At 38.7% G+C, this 16,256-nt stretch overlaps 1 protein-coding gene across 1 annotated transcript in view; it reads left to right on the forward strand.

Moving 5' to 3' along the window:
* Nucleotides 1-16,256, forward strand: part of MAN1A2 (mannosidase alpha class 1A member 2) — a 131,996-nt gene that overhangs the window by 75,570 nt on the left and 40,170 nt on the right. Inside the window, exons 6-8 of the mRNA XM_032679406.1 lie at nucleotides 11,611-11,705; nucleotides 14,242-14,365; nucleotides 14,803-14,896. Of these exons, the coding sequence (XP_032535297.1) occupies nucleotides 11,611-11,705; nucleotides 14,242-14,365; nucleotides 14,803-14,896 (313 nt within the window). The remainder of the gene's footprint in view (nucleotides 1-11,610; nucleotides 11,706-14,241; nucleotides 14,366-14,802; nucleotides 14,897-16,256) is intronic.

The following is a 16,256-nucleotide window of genomic DNA, read 5'->3' on the forward strand; positions in this document are numbered from 1 at the left end:
ATATTTCTAGCCCTGAGATCTATAAATTATGCTGCGGGAGTTTAGGGTATTTAACTCACTGTTTTTTTCAAAATAAATGTCTGGGTTTTCAAATGCCTTACAATATTTATGCAACCATGAAGATTCAGTGCTTACTGATTCATTCCTCATAGGTTTTGTTTGCCAACTAATTCTGTGTCAGAACTTGGTCTATATATATATAAATGTTAGCTGTAGATAAGCTAAATGTCTGTTAATCGGTGAAAACAAGCTGGTTCATTCATTAAAAAAAAAAAGATCACTATTTACTTTCATTAAGTGCAATCTATGGTGCTTTGAGTCTGACACTGTGTAAAGGATATGTTTTGGAAGATGTAAAAGCTATGTGATTTTTACTTTTTTTTTTTTCTTCTAGTCTGTGATTTTTGCATTGTAATCTGTCACTTACCAATGGGGGGAGGGAGGCTGTGTGTATAATGACTGCACATAGTGTGAAACAATATGTAATTTAATATCTGTTTAACTTTTTTTTATAAAGGCAAATACAATCTAAAAGGGACTGAGTCATTTCTGGCCAAGACTAAAGGGGAAATCAAGATTAAATTTAAAATGGAAAGCTTGGCAGCACATTCAAGAGAAACAGCAGACAGAGGAATAATCTGAGAAAGAAAGTAGAAATTGATACAATGTAAGCACAGAGTTGAAGGACAAAAAAGATAACATGGCATAGAAAAATAAATGGGAAATTAAGGAGATAGCTGATGTGAGTGGAGAAAGCATTGGAAACATGTGTTACCAAAGAGAAAGCCAATATCAAGAGAGATTAATAATTGCAGAAAGTAGATAATTTCTGTTGCATGACAATGATTCTCGTGAAACTTGTTAGTACAAATAGCTTAATTATTTGACTTCAGAACCAGTTCTTAAGATTCCTAACACTGATTTTTTATTTTTTCTTAAGAAAACACGACTGGATCATCAGTTGGGTTGGGACTTTCAGGAACACAATGCAGTCTGTTACTCAACTCAGTTGAACAGCTGGTAGTACCAAAATACAAAAAGATTGCTGCTTAATAGGACAAAAATCCCTACCCTCAGGATTCACTTTTACCTTTTGCTTTGCCTGGATGTGTTTGACTACAAAGGCACGTTGAAAGATTGATATATTAGAGTCAATTCTAGCTCCTAGGAACATGTTCTGGAAATGAGAAAGTGTTCTTCCCCTGTCAGATTCCCTAAGATGTTTCTCATACTCTTGTTCCCTACAACTACATTCTTGGCAGTCCATCCATTTTATGTCTTACCTGCTTTAGACTTCCATTCATTCCCTGTCTTGTTCTTGATGCCTTTTGTTTCTTCCCTTCACTGGCTATTTGTGCTCCCTTCTTTTAGCAACTTCTCCCTGGCATTTCACCCTCTAGGAGATGGGGAGTTGGAATCCCTGTCCTTTATCACTTCTGCTTCCCCACTGGCAAAGCTCCATGCTGATCTTCTGTCCCTTGATGGCTCTTTCTTTCAGTTTCCTGATGGCTGTTCAGAATAATTTTTCTCCTTTTTCTTTCTCTGTTCCTTTTTTTCACAGTTTAAATCAGTCTTTCTCTGTACCAGCAATTATTGAGGAACATTTAAGCCAGATGCCAGACGTTGTCTATGCTCTCACATCTGGTTCCCTCTGCTACTGTAGTATCTCCCACAGCAAGAACAAATCATCTGAAAAGAGTCTCTTAGGGCACGGTTGGGCAAGAGTGATTGTGATTGGTATGTTGTGCAAATTGAAGATTGTTGCTTCTAGTCCTGGGACAATTTTTTTACAAAGGTAACTAATCTGGCAGGTTAATACTGCTTGTGAGGGTAAACTTACAGTGAAGAAGCCGGAGATATGAAAAGCAGGAAAGATAAAGCACAAAAATTGCCTACACTGAAAGCAACTTTCTAATAATAATAGTAGAAGAGAAAATTAACTCCAGACTACCATGGTTTCTGGCACAGTTAGATGGGATGTGAAACAGTGTGCTATGTCTTCTGGAATTATCAGATCAAGGAGACATTTATATGCCAGATTTTCATTGCATTAATTCTGAATTTTAAGTGATCTGTGATGTTGACTGACTGGTGTAAAGTGCCTTGGATTTGAAGGCCCTTTAAAAGTTGAGAACATGTAACTTTTCTACTCAAATATGCATGAAATCCATGCCAAGGAAGCTGATACAGCTGTTGAGGTGAATGGAAATTATGCAGTTTAATTGAGTTGTTATTAGCCAGTGCCAGGTAGTTTAAATGTGATTAGCTGGCTGTCCAGTGCATGCCAAATTTTTATGTTTAGATCTTCTAAAGCAAAAATGTCAAATATTTCTAATAAGCTAATATATGCACAGACTTTCTCATGTGGGTTTTTCAAAAATATCAGTAGTGTGAAACCAATGAATATTTCATTAGATCCTAAGATGCCTTAGTCAACAGTAACTAGATGCTTCATGTCTCTGGTCCAGGAAAGCAGCTTTGGAAAACTTCTGAAAAAGATATAGTGTCACTTAAGAATTCTGTTTGCAGATCTTTCCCTGTTGATGGTAGAAAACCACTATAGTATTTATTATATCTAAGAAGCAACATTTGAGTAAATAATTGCTAATTTGTAAAATGTAAATAGGGGAAGCTATAGTCAACCAGACAATATCTGTCTTATCTGCAGTTAACTGATGCAGCTAGACTGTAGCTGAAAAATATGATCAGGTAGGCATTTTAATGCTTTTTAGTACAACCCTTGACTTAGGAACTACCATTAGGATAGTTTTCCTAGACTACCTAGTCCATCCAGATCAATTGATATGGTGGGGTGGTTTCTTGTACTCATTATTCTGAAAAAAGTAACCTGTATTTTCATCTCAGGACTATCTAGAGCCTTTAGGAAAGAGGAGATCTTGGATGTATGACTGGACTTGTCTGGTCCCACAGGCTTTACTGAGCTTTTGGTTTCAGAAGTAAGATGCAGAGCACAGTTGCAGCTTTTCCTTTGGAAGTTATGATTATTCTGAAACACTGCCTTAGAAAATTTTTACAAGCTGAATCTCTGAATCTCCAGACAGAGAGACTAAGGACAGCTAGGCTTGTGTAGCCATAAATTTTAGATCAGAGGCAACTGTTACGTCACCTAATTTCATGCATCATCTGAAACTGGATAGCCTTCCTTGCCTTCCTACCATTCTTTAAAACTGTTAGCAGAAGTTTGTCTTTCAGAGAGGAATCCAGTGTGACTTTTCTTTAATAAAAGCATTTGGAGAAGTCTTGTGTGTGGTGCTACTGGCTAAAGAAAATGTCAATCTAGTCTTGAAAACTAAGGGAGTTTCTTTTTCCCAAAAGAAGGAACATTTCATGAAGCATTTATTGTCTTGTGAAACAAGTAAATCATCAAGTTATGTAATGTTTATGGATTAAGTACAATCTGTTCTATCTTATTATTCTTGAGAGTCCAGAATTCTCACAGCTCAGGAGGACTTGGCAGCAACAATTGCATGAACAGAAGTATCCGATCCTGGACTTCCATTAGGGTGAATTTGACAGTGTTTTAAAATTTTGAAGGCTGTTAGAATTAAGCCCAATTTCTTTCTCTCTACCTGTGCAAATTGTCTGTGTGCAACAGCTGCCTTACAGAAGCGTAGTAGCTTACAAGGCAAAGGTTTAAATGAGCAGCATTGGGCAACAAAACTAATAAGCAAGATGAGTGGAAACCCCCCCCCCAGATCAGTCCTACCTTCAGAAAGGGCAAGCAGGAGGACCCAAAGAACTACAGGCTTGTCAGCCTTACCTCTATCCCTGGAAAGCTGATGGAGCACCTAATTTGGAAAATTGTTCCCTCGCCCGTGAAGAACTGTGTGATTGGGAAACACATACTCAACCAACCGTGATACCCTACGCAGTGGTGCAAACTATAGTCTGAGGCCAGTAACCAGTGGTGTACCCCAGGTATCAATACTGTGTCTGATCTTGTTCAATGTCTTCATTAATGATCTGAGTGATGAAGCAGATGGCACCCTCAGCAAATTTGCTGATGACACCAAACTGGGAAGAGTGATTGATATACTAGAGGGTCATGCTGCCACCCAGAGGGACCTCAGTAGGATGGAGAAATGGTCTTGACAGGAAACTCATGCAGTTCAGCAAGAGCAAGGGCAAAGTCCTGCATCTGGGGAGGAACAACTGTATGTACCACTGTATGCTGGGGGTCACCCACCTGTGCATAGAAGTGGGGAACACCAAGTTGACCACATGCAGCAATGTGCCCTTGCAGTCAAGAAAGTGGAAGGTGTCCTGGGCTACATGAGGAATTTTGCCAGCACGTCAAGAGAGGTGATTCTTCCCCTTGGCTGTGTCCAGTTTTAGGCTCCATAGTACAAGAGACATGAATGTGCTGGAGAGAGTCCAGCTATGGGCCACAAGGATCATTAGGGGACTGGAGATCATGGCCATTTTAAGTTCACACCATGGTCCAGATTCAAGTTGATTCTCCTTTTTTTAATTCTGATCTTCGACTGCTGAGATGGGTTTAGGTTTTTCATTTCCATATTGATCTTTTTTCTGTCACAGAGAAAGCAATAAAAATTCATAGAGCATCTGTTTGCAGGGTAAGTGTTCCCTTTTTTAAAGAGTTTCAGTCTTTTAGGAATGCTGTTGTTCATCAAATACCTTGATAGTCATTGCTGCTCACCAAAGAAAGGAACATCATCTTAGCCGTGGCATTGTCTTTACAGTATCTGCAAATATTCCTTCCTTGAACATCTGCTTCTACTCAAGAGACCTCAAATGCTAAAGAGGTGCTGTTGAATTTATGCATTTCTACATCATTTCACCACTATAGGTAGTGTAGTTTGTAGCTACCTTGCTAAGTTTCACATGAACGCGATTTACATTCTCCAGGACCAATTCTAGATTGGCATACCTCTTCAGTCATCACTCACAAACATCTGTAAAATGTGGCTGAAGTGCTTTCCCTCTCTCATTTTGTACTCTGATAGCTGAAATGTTAGCAGAATCTTACTGCATCTCCCTCATCACACAAGATGCCTTTGTAATTAAATACATGGAAGTTATTAGAAGCAAATGTGCAAAGAGGGAACCATTTCTCCGTTTCTTGGTAGCAGGATGGCCCCCACTCGCAGAGGAGGATGCCCTAGGAACGCTGTAAACCCCAGGAGTTCCCAGTCTTGAAGGGGTAAAGTGTGGTGGAACTTACAGCTATTCATCTGGCATGTAGACATCTTTTTCCTATGCATTATGGCTTAAGTATAAAGAGGCATCAAACCAGCAATTCTTATTAAGCTATTTATATTTTTTTTTTTTTTGGTGACAATGCTGCTTGATTTTCAGCATGAGCCTTTATCTCTACTCATGCTGATAGTCCTTTCTGATGTGTTGAGCTTTAAATGGGTGGTTAGCCACCAAAAGGCAGTGAAGAGTTCACTGCTGCAGACTGAAACTGTTCCTGTTTGGGTTGAGGAATACCATATAGTTTCCTCAAGGGTCTGAGTCTAGTATTGCTGTCAGGTGCTCTGTTTTTTTAATCTACATTCAGTAGTTAGATAGATCTGCTTCATTATCTTCATCCTTAGTGTCAAAGGAAACAGGTGCAGGGTTTGATAGTAATAGTAGTACTGATGGTGAACTGAGTACTACGTTTTTGTCAGCTTGTGCAGTATATCTGTTTTGTCTGATGTTTTTTTCAAGGATCGAGAGTTATCAGAACCAGCCACATTGCATGGCCATAGACCATCAGACTAAGGAGAAGTCTGGCATTTATTACTGTTTAATAAGACTGACTCAAAGGCTGGTCTATGCACATAAATGAAAGAGATTCTTTATTTATATAAAACATCTATAATTTCCCTCAGAGTTAGGAACAAAGGCCATTCGATGCTGTTTGCCATTCATAGTGCTGGAAGGGAACACCCAACAGCAGTATTAGCATAATATAGTCTTCTGAGAGTTGCAGCCATGTATCTAGGCAGTCACTGGATACATCAATAAGGCTTTTGAAGAATCGTTGAAACCTTTAAGGCCTTTTCTGCGGAATGTTTTGGCCTTACTTGGATTAGGCTCAGGAGTTAGCTTTCATGTTGTGGGGTGGGTGGCAGGTTTGATATGTTAAGCATCAATTTAATGGGTGAAAATTATTCAGGCCCTCACAGCTAGCCTGCTGTACATACTAGTTTGTAAATACTGATTGCTGTTTTCATCTTAATGAGGGATCCACTTATCCGATTTGGGGTTTAAATTTTGCTTTTTCTGCCAATTTTCACTCTCTTCCCTTATAGCTGTAAACAGCTTGATTTGTTTTTGAAAGGGGGAAAAATTCTTCCATTTCTTTTCAGTATTTGCAGAAAGAAGCATTAACCTAGAAAAGGCCATGTAAATTAGTGCATTTAGTGTATTAGATTTTGCCAGGTAAAATGGAAATGCTTCTCCAAGTCTGTGGTGGCTTCTGAAACTTTTCTGAAAAATTTCCATATGTTGAGAGCATACAGAACAGCTACCCTCTGATTAATAGACATGTTTACCTAGTATAGTATTTTTGCATCTTCAAAAGAGAATGTCTTGCTGTTGCTGTTATGGTGTCTTTAAGAAGATTCTGATTAGTTACTTCCATGTCTTAAGACCCCTGCATGCTGAATTCTGTGATTTTTGCAAGTGTGAATGCATATTTGAAAAAGGTGGAGTTGCCCTGCAAGAGCAACATTCTTTTTGAGAGCTGTTGACTTTGTGGTTTCTGTGACTTTCTCACTCTTACAGTGTTCGATACTTGGGAGCTTTGTGCTAGCAAACAAACTTGAGGGTGAATAGTCTCCATGATTTATGCACCAGTTACAAAGGTGCTGTGTGGGTCTACAGAGTAGATAAAATAACCCAAGAGACAAAACACTTTCCATTTACATGTATGGCACAAGCTGTCTCATTACTGGGGAATTGTGGTGGGTTGACCCTGGCTGGATGCAAGGTGCCCACCAAAGCTGCTGTGTCACTCCCCTCCTCAACTGAACAGGGAAGAGGAAAAAACAAAAATATTAAAGAGAGGCTCATGGGTAAAGGTAAGGATAGGGAGAGATCACTTACCAAGTACTGCCATGGGCAAAACAAAGTTGACTTGGGGAAATTCGTTTATTACCAATCAAATCAAAGAAGGATAATGAGAAATAAAAACTGAATCTTAAAACACCCACCTCCACCCCTCCCATCTTCAGAGGCTCAACTTCACTCATGATTTTGTCTATCTCCTTGCCCACAGTGGTGCAGGGGAAAGGGGAATGGGGTTTGCCGTCAGTTCATCACAGATTTTCTCTGCCGCTCCTTCATCCTCAGGAGGAGGACTCTTCACACTCCTCCTCTGCATCAGTGTGGGGTCCCTCCCACAGGAGACAGCACTCCATGAACTTCTCCAACATGTGTCCTTCTCACGGTCTGCAGTTCTTTGCAAACTGCTCCAGTGTGGGTCCTTTCCATGGGGTGCAGTCCTTCTAGAACAGACTGTTCCCGTGTAGGTCCCCCACGAGGTTACAAGTTCTGGCAGCAAACCTACTCCAGCATGGGCTTCTCTCTTCATAGGGCCACAGATCCTACCAGGAGCCTGCCCCAGCATGGGTTTCACATGGGGTTACAGTCTCCTTCAGGCATCCACCTGCTCTGTTGTGGGGGTCTTCCACAGGCTGCAGGTGGATCTCTGCTCAACCATGGACCTCCATGGGCTGTAGGAGGACAGCCTGCCTCACCATGGTCTTCCCCACAGGCTTCAGGGGAAGCTCTGACACCTGGAGGACCTCCTTCCCCTCATTCTGCACCAACCTTGGTGTCCGCAGGGCTATATCTCTTTCATGTTCTCACTCCTCTCTCTGGCTGCAGTTGCTGTTCTGCAGTTGTTATTTCACCTTCTTCTTTTTAAATACATTATCCCAGAGGTGCTACCACCAATGCTCATGGGTTCGGCCTTGACTGGTGGTGAGTCTGTCTTGGAGCCACCTGGCATTGGCTCTGTTGGACACACAGAAAGCTTCTGGCAGTTTCTCAAAGAAGCCACCCTTGTAGTCTTCCTCCTACCAAAACCTTGCCGTGCAAACCCGATGCAGCAACACGGCTGAAAGAGTGGTAAGGCAGGTGAGTAATTTTCAGTTATTCTTCTTTTCTTTGACAGAGTCAAGGAACATCTCGGACAATCATCTCAGTCTTTGTAGCTGTATGTGTTGTACAGAGCATTTTTAAAAGCTGTATGATGACTTGGCAGCAGTCATGGTCATGCTTCATTCTTAGTTATCCTTTTTACCAACTTTTTCCTAGTAACTAACTTGCTTTCCCTTACTCCATTTCAGTGTTATTTTCTGTTCTTCATGTCCACAGGAAAAAATATTATTTCTTTTTCCTTTTTGTAGCTTTTTATATACTAAAAAGTCCTTACCTTGTCCTTTCTTGAACATCTTTTATGTAGACTAAATAACCCCAATTCTTTTACTGTTTCCTAATGAGCTCTATTTTAAAAGGCAGCCATTCATTTTTTGTTCTTCTCTGTTCTTCTTGTCTATATTTTTTTAAATGCATTGCCTGTCAACAGGAAACTGCCAGGGCTAAAATAGAATCTATCTGTTCAACCTGTTTTTTAAAAAAAAATTAAAAATATTATATGATAAGTAATCATATTGTCTGATACCAGCTTATTATTTAAAAGCTAGAGCCTGAGGCTTTTACTGTCTAGAACTTCGTAAAAGAAGGCATTTTAATAAGCTCAGCAGAGCACTCTGGACAAATCTACAATTTCCCATAAAAGGCACCTTACCCACCACTGCTTGCTACATTTCTTTCTTTTCCCTACATCTCTCCAAATACACTTTTCTGGTCACCTGGCCTTCACAAAATCTGTGCAGCTGTCTCAAGCTCTCACTCCAGCCTGCATAGGTAAACACTGTACCAAGTACTCAGTGGTTTTGTTATGCAGAAGCAGCAGCGAGATAAGACTGAGATGGCAGGAATAGAAAGTAAAGGCATGCCTTCAACCAGTTTGTTTCCTTGCATTCTGTCTTGGGTGAGAGGGATATAGAGGGAGTTTTATACCTTCTGCTGCTAAATCAGTGCTATGTAGAGTCCTCAACCCCAATGGAAGTGACAGGAGAGTGCCTCTAATCACAGCAAGTTTTGGCAGCTACTGCTAACAACATGGTTATCTGAACCAGGAGTTAGTGCTGGTGCTCCGATGCTGAAATGGCTCAGTGATGCCTTGCTTTGACTGTCTTGTCTGGATTTGTGTACATTTAGATCAGCTCAACCTTTGTACACTCCTACTAAAAACTCCTTTGATACTATAGCTTGTTCCTCAGATATTATAGTACATTTCAAACTGATTAAAAGCTGGATAGCAGTATGTAAATAATTAACCATTAAGAATATTCTTCTAGTAAGGATGTTTGTAAGGATGTTCTCCCATTGAATATTCTTACCCTATTGTTTCAGTATCTTTTATTAATGAATAATGCAATAATGTGTAGTGCTTTCATAGGGTGCAGGATCCAAATGCTGAAGCTAAACAAATTAATGCTAAAAATGTCTTTTCAAACAATTTATCATTTAACTGGAAGTGATCATTCTTTTCTCAATTAGGTGTTAAAGCTTGTCTGTGCTGTAGAGGAACTCCCTTTAGATGACTCTGTAGATAGTTCTGTCTGGTCTTGACCCATCTACTACTTAAAAATCTAAAAGTTCAGTATGAATTTTTGACACTTATCCGTAGATGCAAATCAGGTCGTTTATATGTAACTGGGCCAAGAATGAGCTTTTAGTTCTCTTTACAGTTTCTTTTTCCCCAGTTGTGATAGACTGCACATGTATTGTACCTCTGTCTTATGCTATGCCTTCTAATTTTGACTTGGTCTTTTATTTAAGGTCAATGTGTTATCTGAATTTTACTGCTAAATTTCTGCATATTTTCTCAAACACTGTCACTTGTCAGTTTCTTTGCTAAAAATCATTCAAGCCATGTTTCCTCTGTTACTTCACAATTCTATCAAATAATTTTCTGAGGTTTTTCAGTTTAGACATATTCCTCTTTTTCAGTTTAGACATATCCCATCTTACAATTCATTTGAAGTACCTCTGTAAAAGTTCTTTTTCCTGGCTCATTGCTTTCAAATCCACCTCCATCTTTCCATACTACACTGCATCAAATACAGTTAGATGTCATCTTTAATATTTTGTTCTGGTTTATTTCATGTCTCACTAGTCATCTCCTCAAACATTAAGATATTGATTTTTTTTTTCCCACCTTCATATGAAAAATAAGGATGTTCTTGATTGCTTATTTTTCAGCTTGTTTCTCCAGTAAGCGTTTCTTCTGTTTTCCTCCCATAGGCTTTATAAAAGGGCAAGATGCCTTTTAGAAATCCAACAGAGCTATCATGTAGTCCTTCTTAAAGATCCTATTCTTCTTGATTACATGAGTATTGGTCAGATGGTTGATAATAATGGAATGGTAGAATATTGCAAATTAGAAGGATTATTGAATCCAACTCCCTCCTTCTCTCAGGACTACCTAAAACTAAACCTTGTGATGAAGAGCACCATCCAAATGCTCCTTGAGTTGTGATGGGTTTGATGCTGTGACCACTCTCTCAGTGAAGAACCTTTTCCCAATCTGAAGTTCTCCTGAAATTCATTCAGTTTCCTCGTGTCCTATCACTGGTCACTGGAGAGATAATGTTTCTATACTATGTCCGTGTTGCATAAATTATTTTGGGGCATGGTAGCTCTTTTTGTTACATGTTCATATAGTGCTTCAAACTGGTGAAAAATGTATCTCCAAATTAGGAGATACTTCTCTACAAATGTAGTGAATACTGAAAGCAACTAACTGGTAAAAGCAGATTCATCTAATGGGCATCTACCAAATATGCCTCCTTTGGTAAATGTGCTTTGTGTAGGCTTAGAAGGAGCTTTCTCCCAACTGCTCTTTTATTTAACAGCCATTAGGGTCTGAATAAGGCTGTTACAGATTTATGTTCCAAAAGCAAGTAGAAACAACACTAGAAATGACAGAGATTTTGTTCTTTCAATAGTTTCTCTAAGTAATCAGACTAGGGAGGAATTGTTTTTCCTATGCATTAGCAGTGAAGGAAAAACTGGGAAACTGCATATATGATTTTGCATAGACTCTGTTTGTGAAAGAATAGGAACTCTGTCTGCACTAATCTCAATAAAAAGAGATTGGAATTTTGTTAAAGTTAAAATATTCGGGTAGGAGAGTTGTGTCTTGATTTTTAGCTATAAAGAATGATTTAAAGACTGCTTTAGAAAGCACTTGAAATTTCCAGTATCTGCGGAGGAAGGTGGGAGGAGAGCTGATTCTTCTTCTGTAATAGGAATATAAGAACTATTGCTGGAGAGCCTGGAAGGAAAAAAAATCAAAATGACAAGTTTGCTTTTCATGTTCAAATCTAAATGAAATTTATAAAGTGAACAAGTGGCAAAAAATTATAAGTTAATATGTTTTTTACAATGTAAAGCTTTTCTAATACAAAGGAGTAGGTGGGGCAGGGAAATTTCAGTCTTTATAGTTCTTGGAGATAAATCAGACTTTGTAACTATTTGCAATTGATCCTACTATCTTAGGTTTTCAAGATCAAAGCAGTGCAACTGGCAGGAAAACTTCTTCCAGCTTTCAACACACCTACGGGTATACCATGGGCAATGGTGAATCTGAAAAGGTAATGAGTTTTCTTTTGTGGGGACGTGTGTTCCTCCCCCTCCCTCCAACTTAAAATTAGTAATGGCATACATCAGTTTTTCTTAGTAGGGGAGCTGTAGAAGATGGAGGCAAACTGTCATTCCTGGCATGTTAGAATAATTTTAATAGAGTTTAGAGCATTCTAACTCATTAACTGCAATAAATTATGGTCATGGGTTTTTTCCTCTCATTGTGCAATAAGCATTCAATGTGCTGTTGGACTGTACCGAGTGTATTATTCTGTGTGTTGCCCTAGAGCTTAATAATTGTTTCTTTAGTCATTGAAGAGCCTATTAGAAAATAAAATTGTTTGCAGGACATGGTTGAACTTACTAGGTTTTCTGAACAGTGTGAGGTGTATGTTACCTTTAGAAGACTCACAGCATTTGAGATGATGATAGGACTCTGAAGATATTATTTCATTTTATGTTTAGCTTGGGTATAAAGTCAAGCGTGCAGAAGTCTGCTATGGTCTGTGCAGATGGAGAGGCTCCTTTACATGACTGTTCAGGTCAGACTGGACTTAGATGGTCTGTATTGTGGTGTGGAAGGGAATTACCTTGCCTAATTCATCTTGTATTGCTTCCTCAATGCTGAGATTTCCCTCAGATTTTGAGAGCATTTTTGATGCAAGGCATTCTTTAAATTTTAGTATTTTCTTAAACACTAGCTGAATTGTGATGCATGTCTAGATTGTGTGTATACTTAAGCAATGTGGGATAGTAAATAGCAGAGAGTTTTGAATTGTTTTACATCATTTTCCTTTTGGGAGAGGTATTTGTCGTGCTTTGTTAGGAGTGTGAAGAGATTTAGGACTTTTTTGAGAGCCTTAAATGCCTTTTTGTGATAAGGATAGTCTCCTGGCTTTGCTGTCAGCCTTGGGTGAAGAACATGGAGCTGTGGTTTGCCCTTCTGCTGGTGCAGGGCATCATCACCCTTGCCTGGTTTTCTCTTCTTTGCCCATGCTACCTTTCCCCACTGAGGCCATTTTTTGGACCATTTTTTGTACAGTCAGTATTGTTGGGTTAAATTTCCCTACGCACTTCCTGCACAACGTTATCATTTACTCAGTACTGTGTTCTTTCTGCATTAGGGCTTGAAGTTCCTTTGTGCATAAATGAGTTTTTTATTTTTGCTTTGTTTAGCCCAAACCTGCACCATGACTCCAGTGTGTTTGAAGGGCCCTGGTGGCCCATTCTCCTCAGTCAGCAAAGGCATCTGCCTCATTAGCTCGAACAACACAGGTAGTGAGGTTTAAGAAGGTGAAGCATTGGATACATTGCTTGTTTTACTTATCAGTAAAACATGGGGACCATCAGATAGGTCAGGTCTCAAAACTCAAATCAGAAAGACAGGACAGGGAGAAGGATTTGCAGTAGGTGGAGGGGAAAGAATTGGAGTGCCAGAAATTTCCTGCATGGTAGTGTTGTTTATGCATTTACTGTGTCAGTCTCTCAGTAACGTATAGAACCAGCCAGCATCACAGCAGAAAACAGTGGCTGACATGCCAGAGGGCAATGGCAGTAGAAGGTGTATATGAGAACACTTGTCTTGAGGCTGACATGCAGTAGAACACCAGACCCGAAGGAAATATTTGGAAAATTATTGACTTGTGTTATATTACCTTTTGTATTCATAATGAAAAAAAAACAAAAAACCCTCTGAGACAGGCCATGATTGTGTCTTTACACTCTGTAAGCAGTGGTTACTGTGTCTTAAAATGTGTTGTGAGATCTACAACTACTACTCCATAACCAACATTTTTTGTTTACATTTTCTCTTTCCAATGTGTAATTTAAAAAATAAAGAAGCGTTCCTAATTGATTGTAGCCTTACTGAAATTTTTTGTGAGAGAAAGTAGAAGTAATATTCAGGAAAATGTAGTTGACTCTAGAAATTAAATAACCCAATCCTGAAAGGTGGTGAAAACTCCGACGTTAGATTAAACCAGGTAAATTAGGAATTATGACTTTGCAAGATAGTAGCACTTAGAGTGCAAAAGATAGGAGGTATGTGACACTTTCTGCTAATTCTTTATGTGAGCCTGAGGAACTCATATATTCTGCCTACAGTAAACATAGTGTATTCCAACGTAGATACAGATAGAGAAGCACATCCCACACAAGTAAAGGGAACACAGCAGGTCTTTGGCAGGAGAAGGAAGCGAACGTTACTGTCTTTGGAAATATACTTGTCTCATTTTGTTTCTTGTTCTTAGGAACATACAGTAAATAAACAACAACTGAGATTGAGGCCAGTGTTAAGTCATCGCATTTCTGTGACATCAAGATATTGTATTTTTTAATTGCAGGACTTTTTCTTGATGAGGTCATGGTATCTTTTTTTGAAAAAGACCCAATCAGTGAGCTAACTGATCAATCAAACCACAATTCCTATAACCTGAAGTACAGGTTAAAATTTAGATGTTTAATTAGCTGTGATAGTTGTGTTGTATGCAGTAATTCTGAAATTTTTGTCGTCTTCTCCCTCTTTTATGCATATCTGTTGGAATTCAGTGGTGTCGGTCGCAACTGGGGCTGGGCTTCTGCTGGCAGCAGCATCCTTGCTGAGTTCGGTACTCTGCACATGGAATTTGTCCACCTCAGCTATTTGACAGGGGACCCTGTATACTACAACAAGGTGAGTCTCAAAATCAGTTTCTTTTATCATACTAGTGTCTTTTATTCTGTTTCATCATAAATTGCATTAAAGGAGAAGTACTTTCTATATTGAATTCTCTCTGCATTCTTCGTAGCAGGTAAATTTATTCATGCTTGTATTTCTATTACCAAGTAGATGTCCTTTTCAAGTAGAAATATGACAACACAAGTTTTCTTATTTGTTTCAACATACCTTTAAAAATCATAATTTTTAAACATGTTTATGTGAGCAATCCTTTAAAAACAAAACCATACAAATCTGAAGAAAGCCCTCAAGAAAGCTTGTGGTTCAGATTAAGAAAATTTTCTACTAAAAAAATAAAAAAAAAAAAAAAGGAAAAAAGATTTAACTATGTGCAGAGAGCAGATGGACGTTGTGATCGGTGATCAGTGATCCTGATTCTTGATTTAATTTAGGTGATGCACATTCGGAAGTTACTTCAAAAAATGGATCGTCCTAACGGACTTTATCCAAATTATTTGAACCCAAGAACAGGACGGTGGGGTCAGCGTAAGTATTCTTATTTTATTAATTTTTAATTAAAACTCTACTTCTTACTTTGTTGCTGAGTTGGAGATCAGAAAGATTATTCTATAGGGCACAAAGCAGTGTTGCCTAAAAACATCCGACATTGAAGGATTACTTAGACTTGAGATCTCCTAAAACCAGTTTTTGCCTGTTGCTCTCTGAAGTCATAGAGCTCGCTTTTTAGGGGTCCTTTCTGAAAACAGTTTCCTACTAAATCTGGTGCCTATCCTTACTTTTATCAGTCAGTAAAATCTTCAGTAATAAAGAATGAGGCTGAAAATATTTCCTCATTATGATTCTGTTCCTGGTTTTGTTCTGCAAACCATCTGGTAAATGGATTACTGTAAGGTGATACAGAGGTAATGCATGTTTGTGGTGGTTAAATTATGTTCGGGACTGACATCTACAAGTGTAATTCGTTTACTTAGTGGCATGTGAAATGGCATGATGAACCTCCCTACAGATCCTGTTGGTATCAATGTGTCTCCCATTAAAAAAAAAAAAAAGGCTTTGGAACGAAAAGAAAAAGTTGATTTTGTTTCTCACAATGTAAGTAGAGAGATAAAACATGAAGAGAGAGACACAAACATGATTCCTTTTCTTGAAGTAGTTCTTTAAAGAAAAGTTGAGTGGTTTAGTGCTTTCATAGTGGCTGTGATAAAAGAGAATCTTTTTCTTCAAGGTTTCTGTTTCTATTTATTTTACGAATGCAGGTCAAAACAAGCAAGATGATCTATTTCTGTCCTGTTTGACATCATTAATATGTTTGGGGGATTTCAGTGGTTGGCTGTAAATATCCAGCAGAACAAGTTCTGGCTTGCAAACTGAGAATTTGCTCCTGACTTTGAGTCTGGTATGTGAGGGAGATGAATGCAGCTGTCATTGCAGTCACTGTGAAATACTTGTCTAATCCTATCGTTAAGGCAAAAATTCCCTAATCTAATATCTCATCTAATGTCTTTGAGTGAATTATGACACCTTCTGAGACAGGCAAATGGATTGATGGGATTAATTCTTCGGATAAAATTAGGTTTAACCACACATTCAGAAAAAAAAAATTAAGCAAATACAAATATTCATGTATTATTTATTCAAAAGACAATTTTACATCACTGCTTTGAAATATTTTTCTCTTGCTTTTTTCCCTATTTCTAACCAGCTGCTTGTGCTTGTTTTATCAAAAGTAGTCTAATGTGGCATATAACCTGGAGTCACTAGGGGCTGTTTCATAGAATCATAGAATGTCTTGGGTTGGAAGGGACCTTAAAGATCATCTCGTTCCAACCCCCATACCATGAGCAGGGACACCTTCCACTAGACCAGGTTGCTCAAAGCTCCATCC

Source organism: Chiroxiphia lanceolata, chromosome 2 (assembly GCF_009829145.1).
Source record: "Chiroxiphia lanceolata isolate bChiLan1 chromosome 2, bChiLan1.pri, whole genome shotgun sequence".
Taxonomy (NCBI): domain Eukaryota; kingdom Metazoa; phylum Chordata; class Aves; order Passeriformes; family Pipridae; genus Chiroxiphia; species Chiroxiphia lanceolata.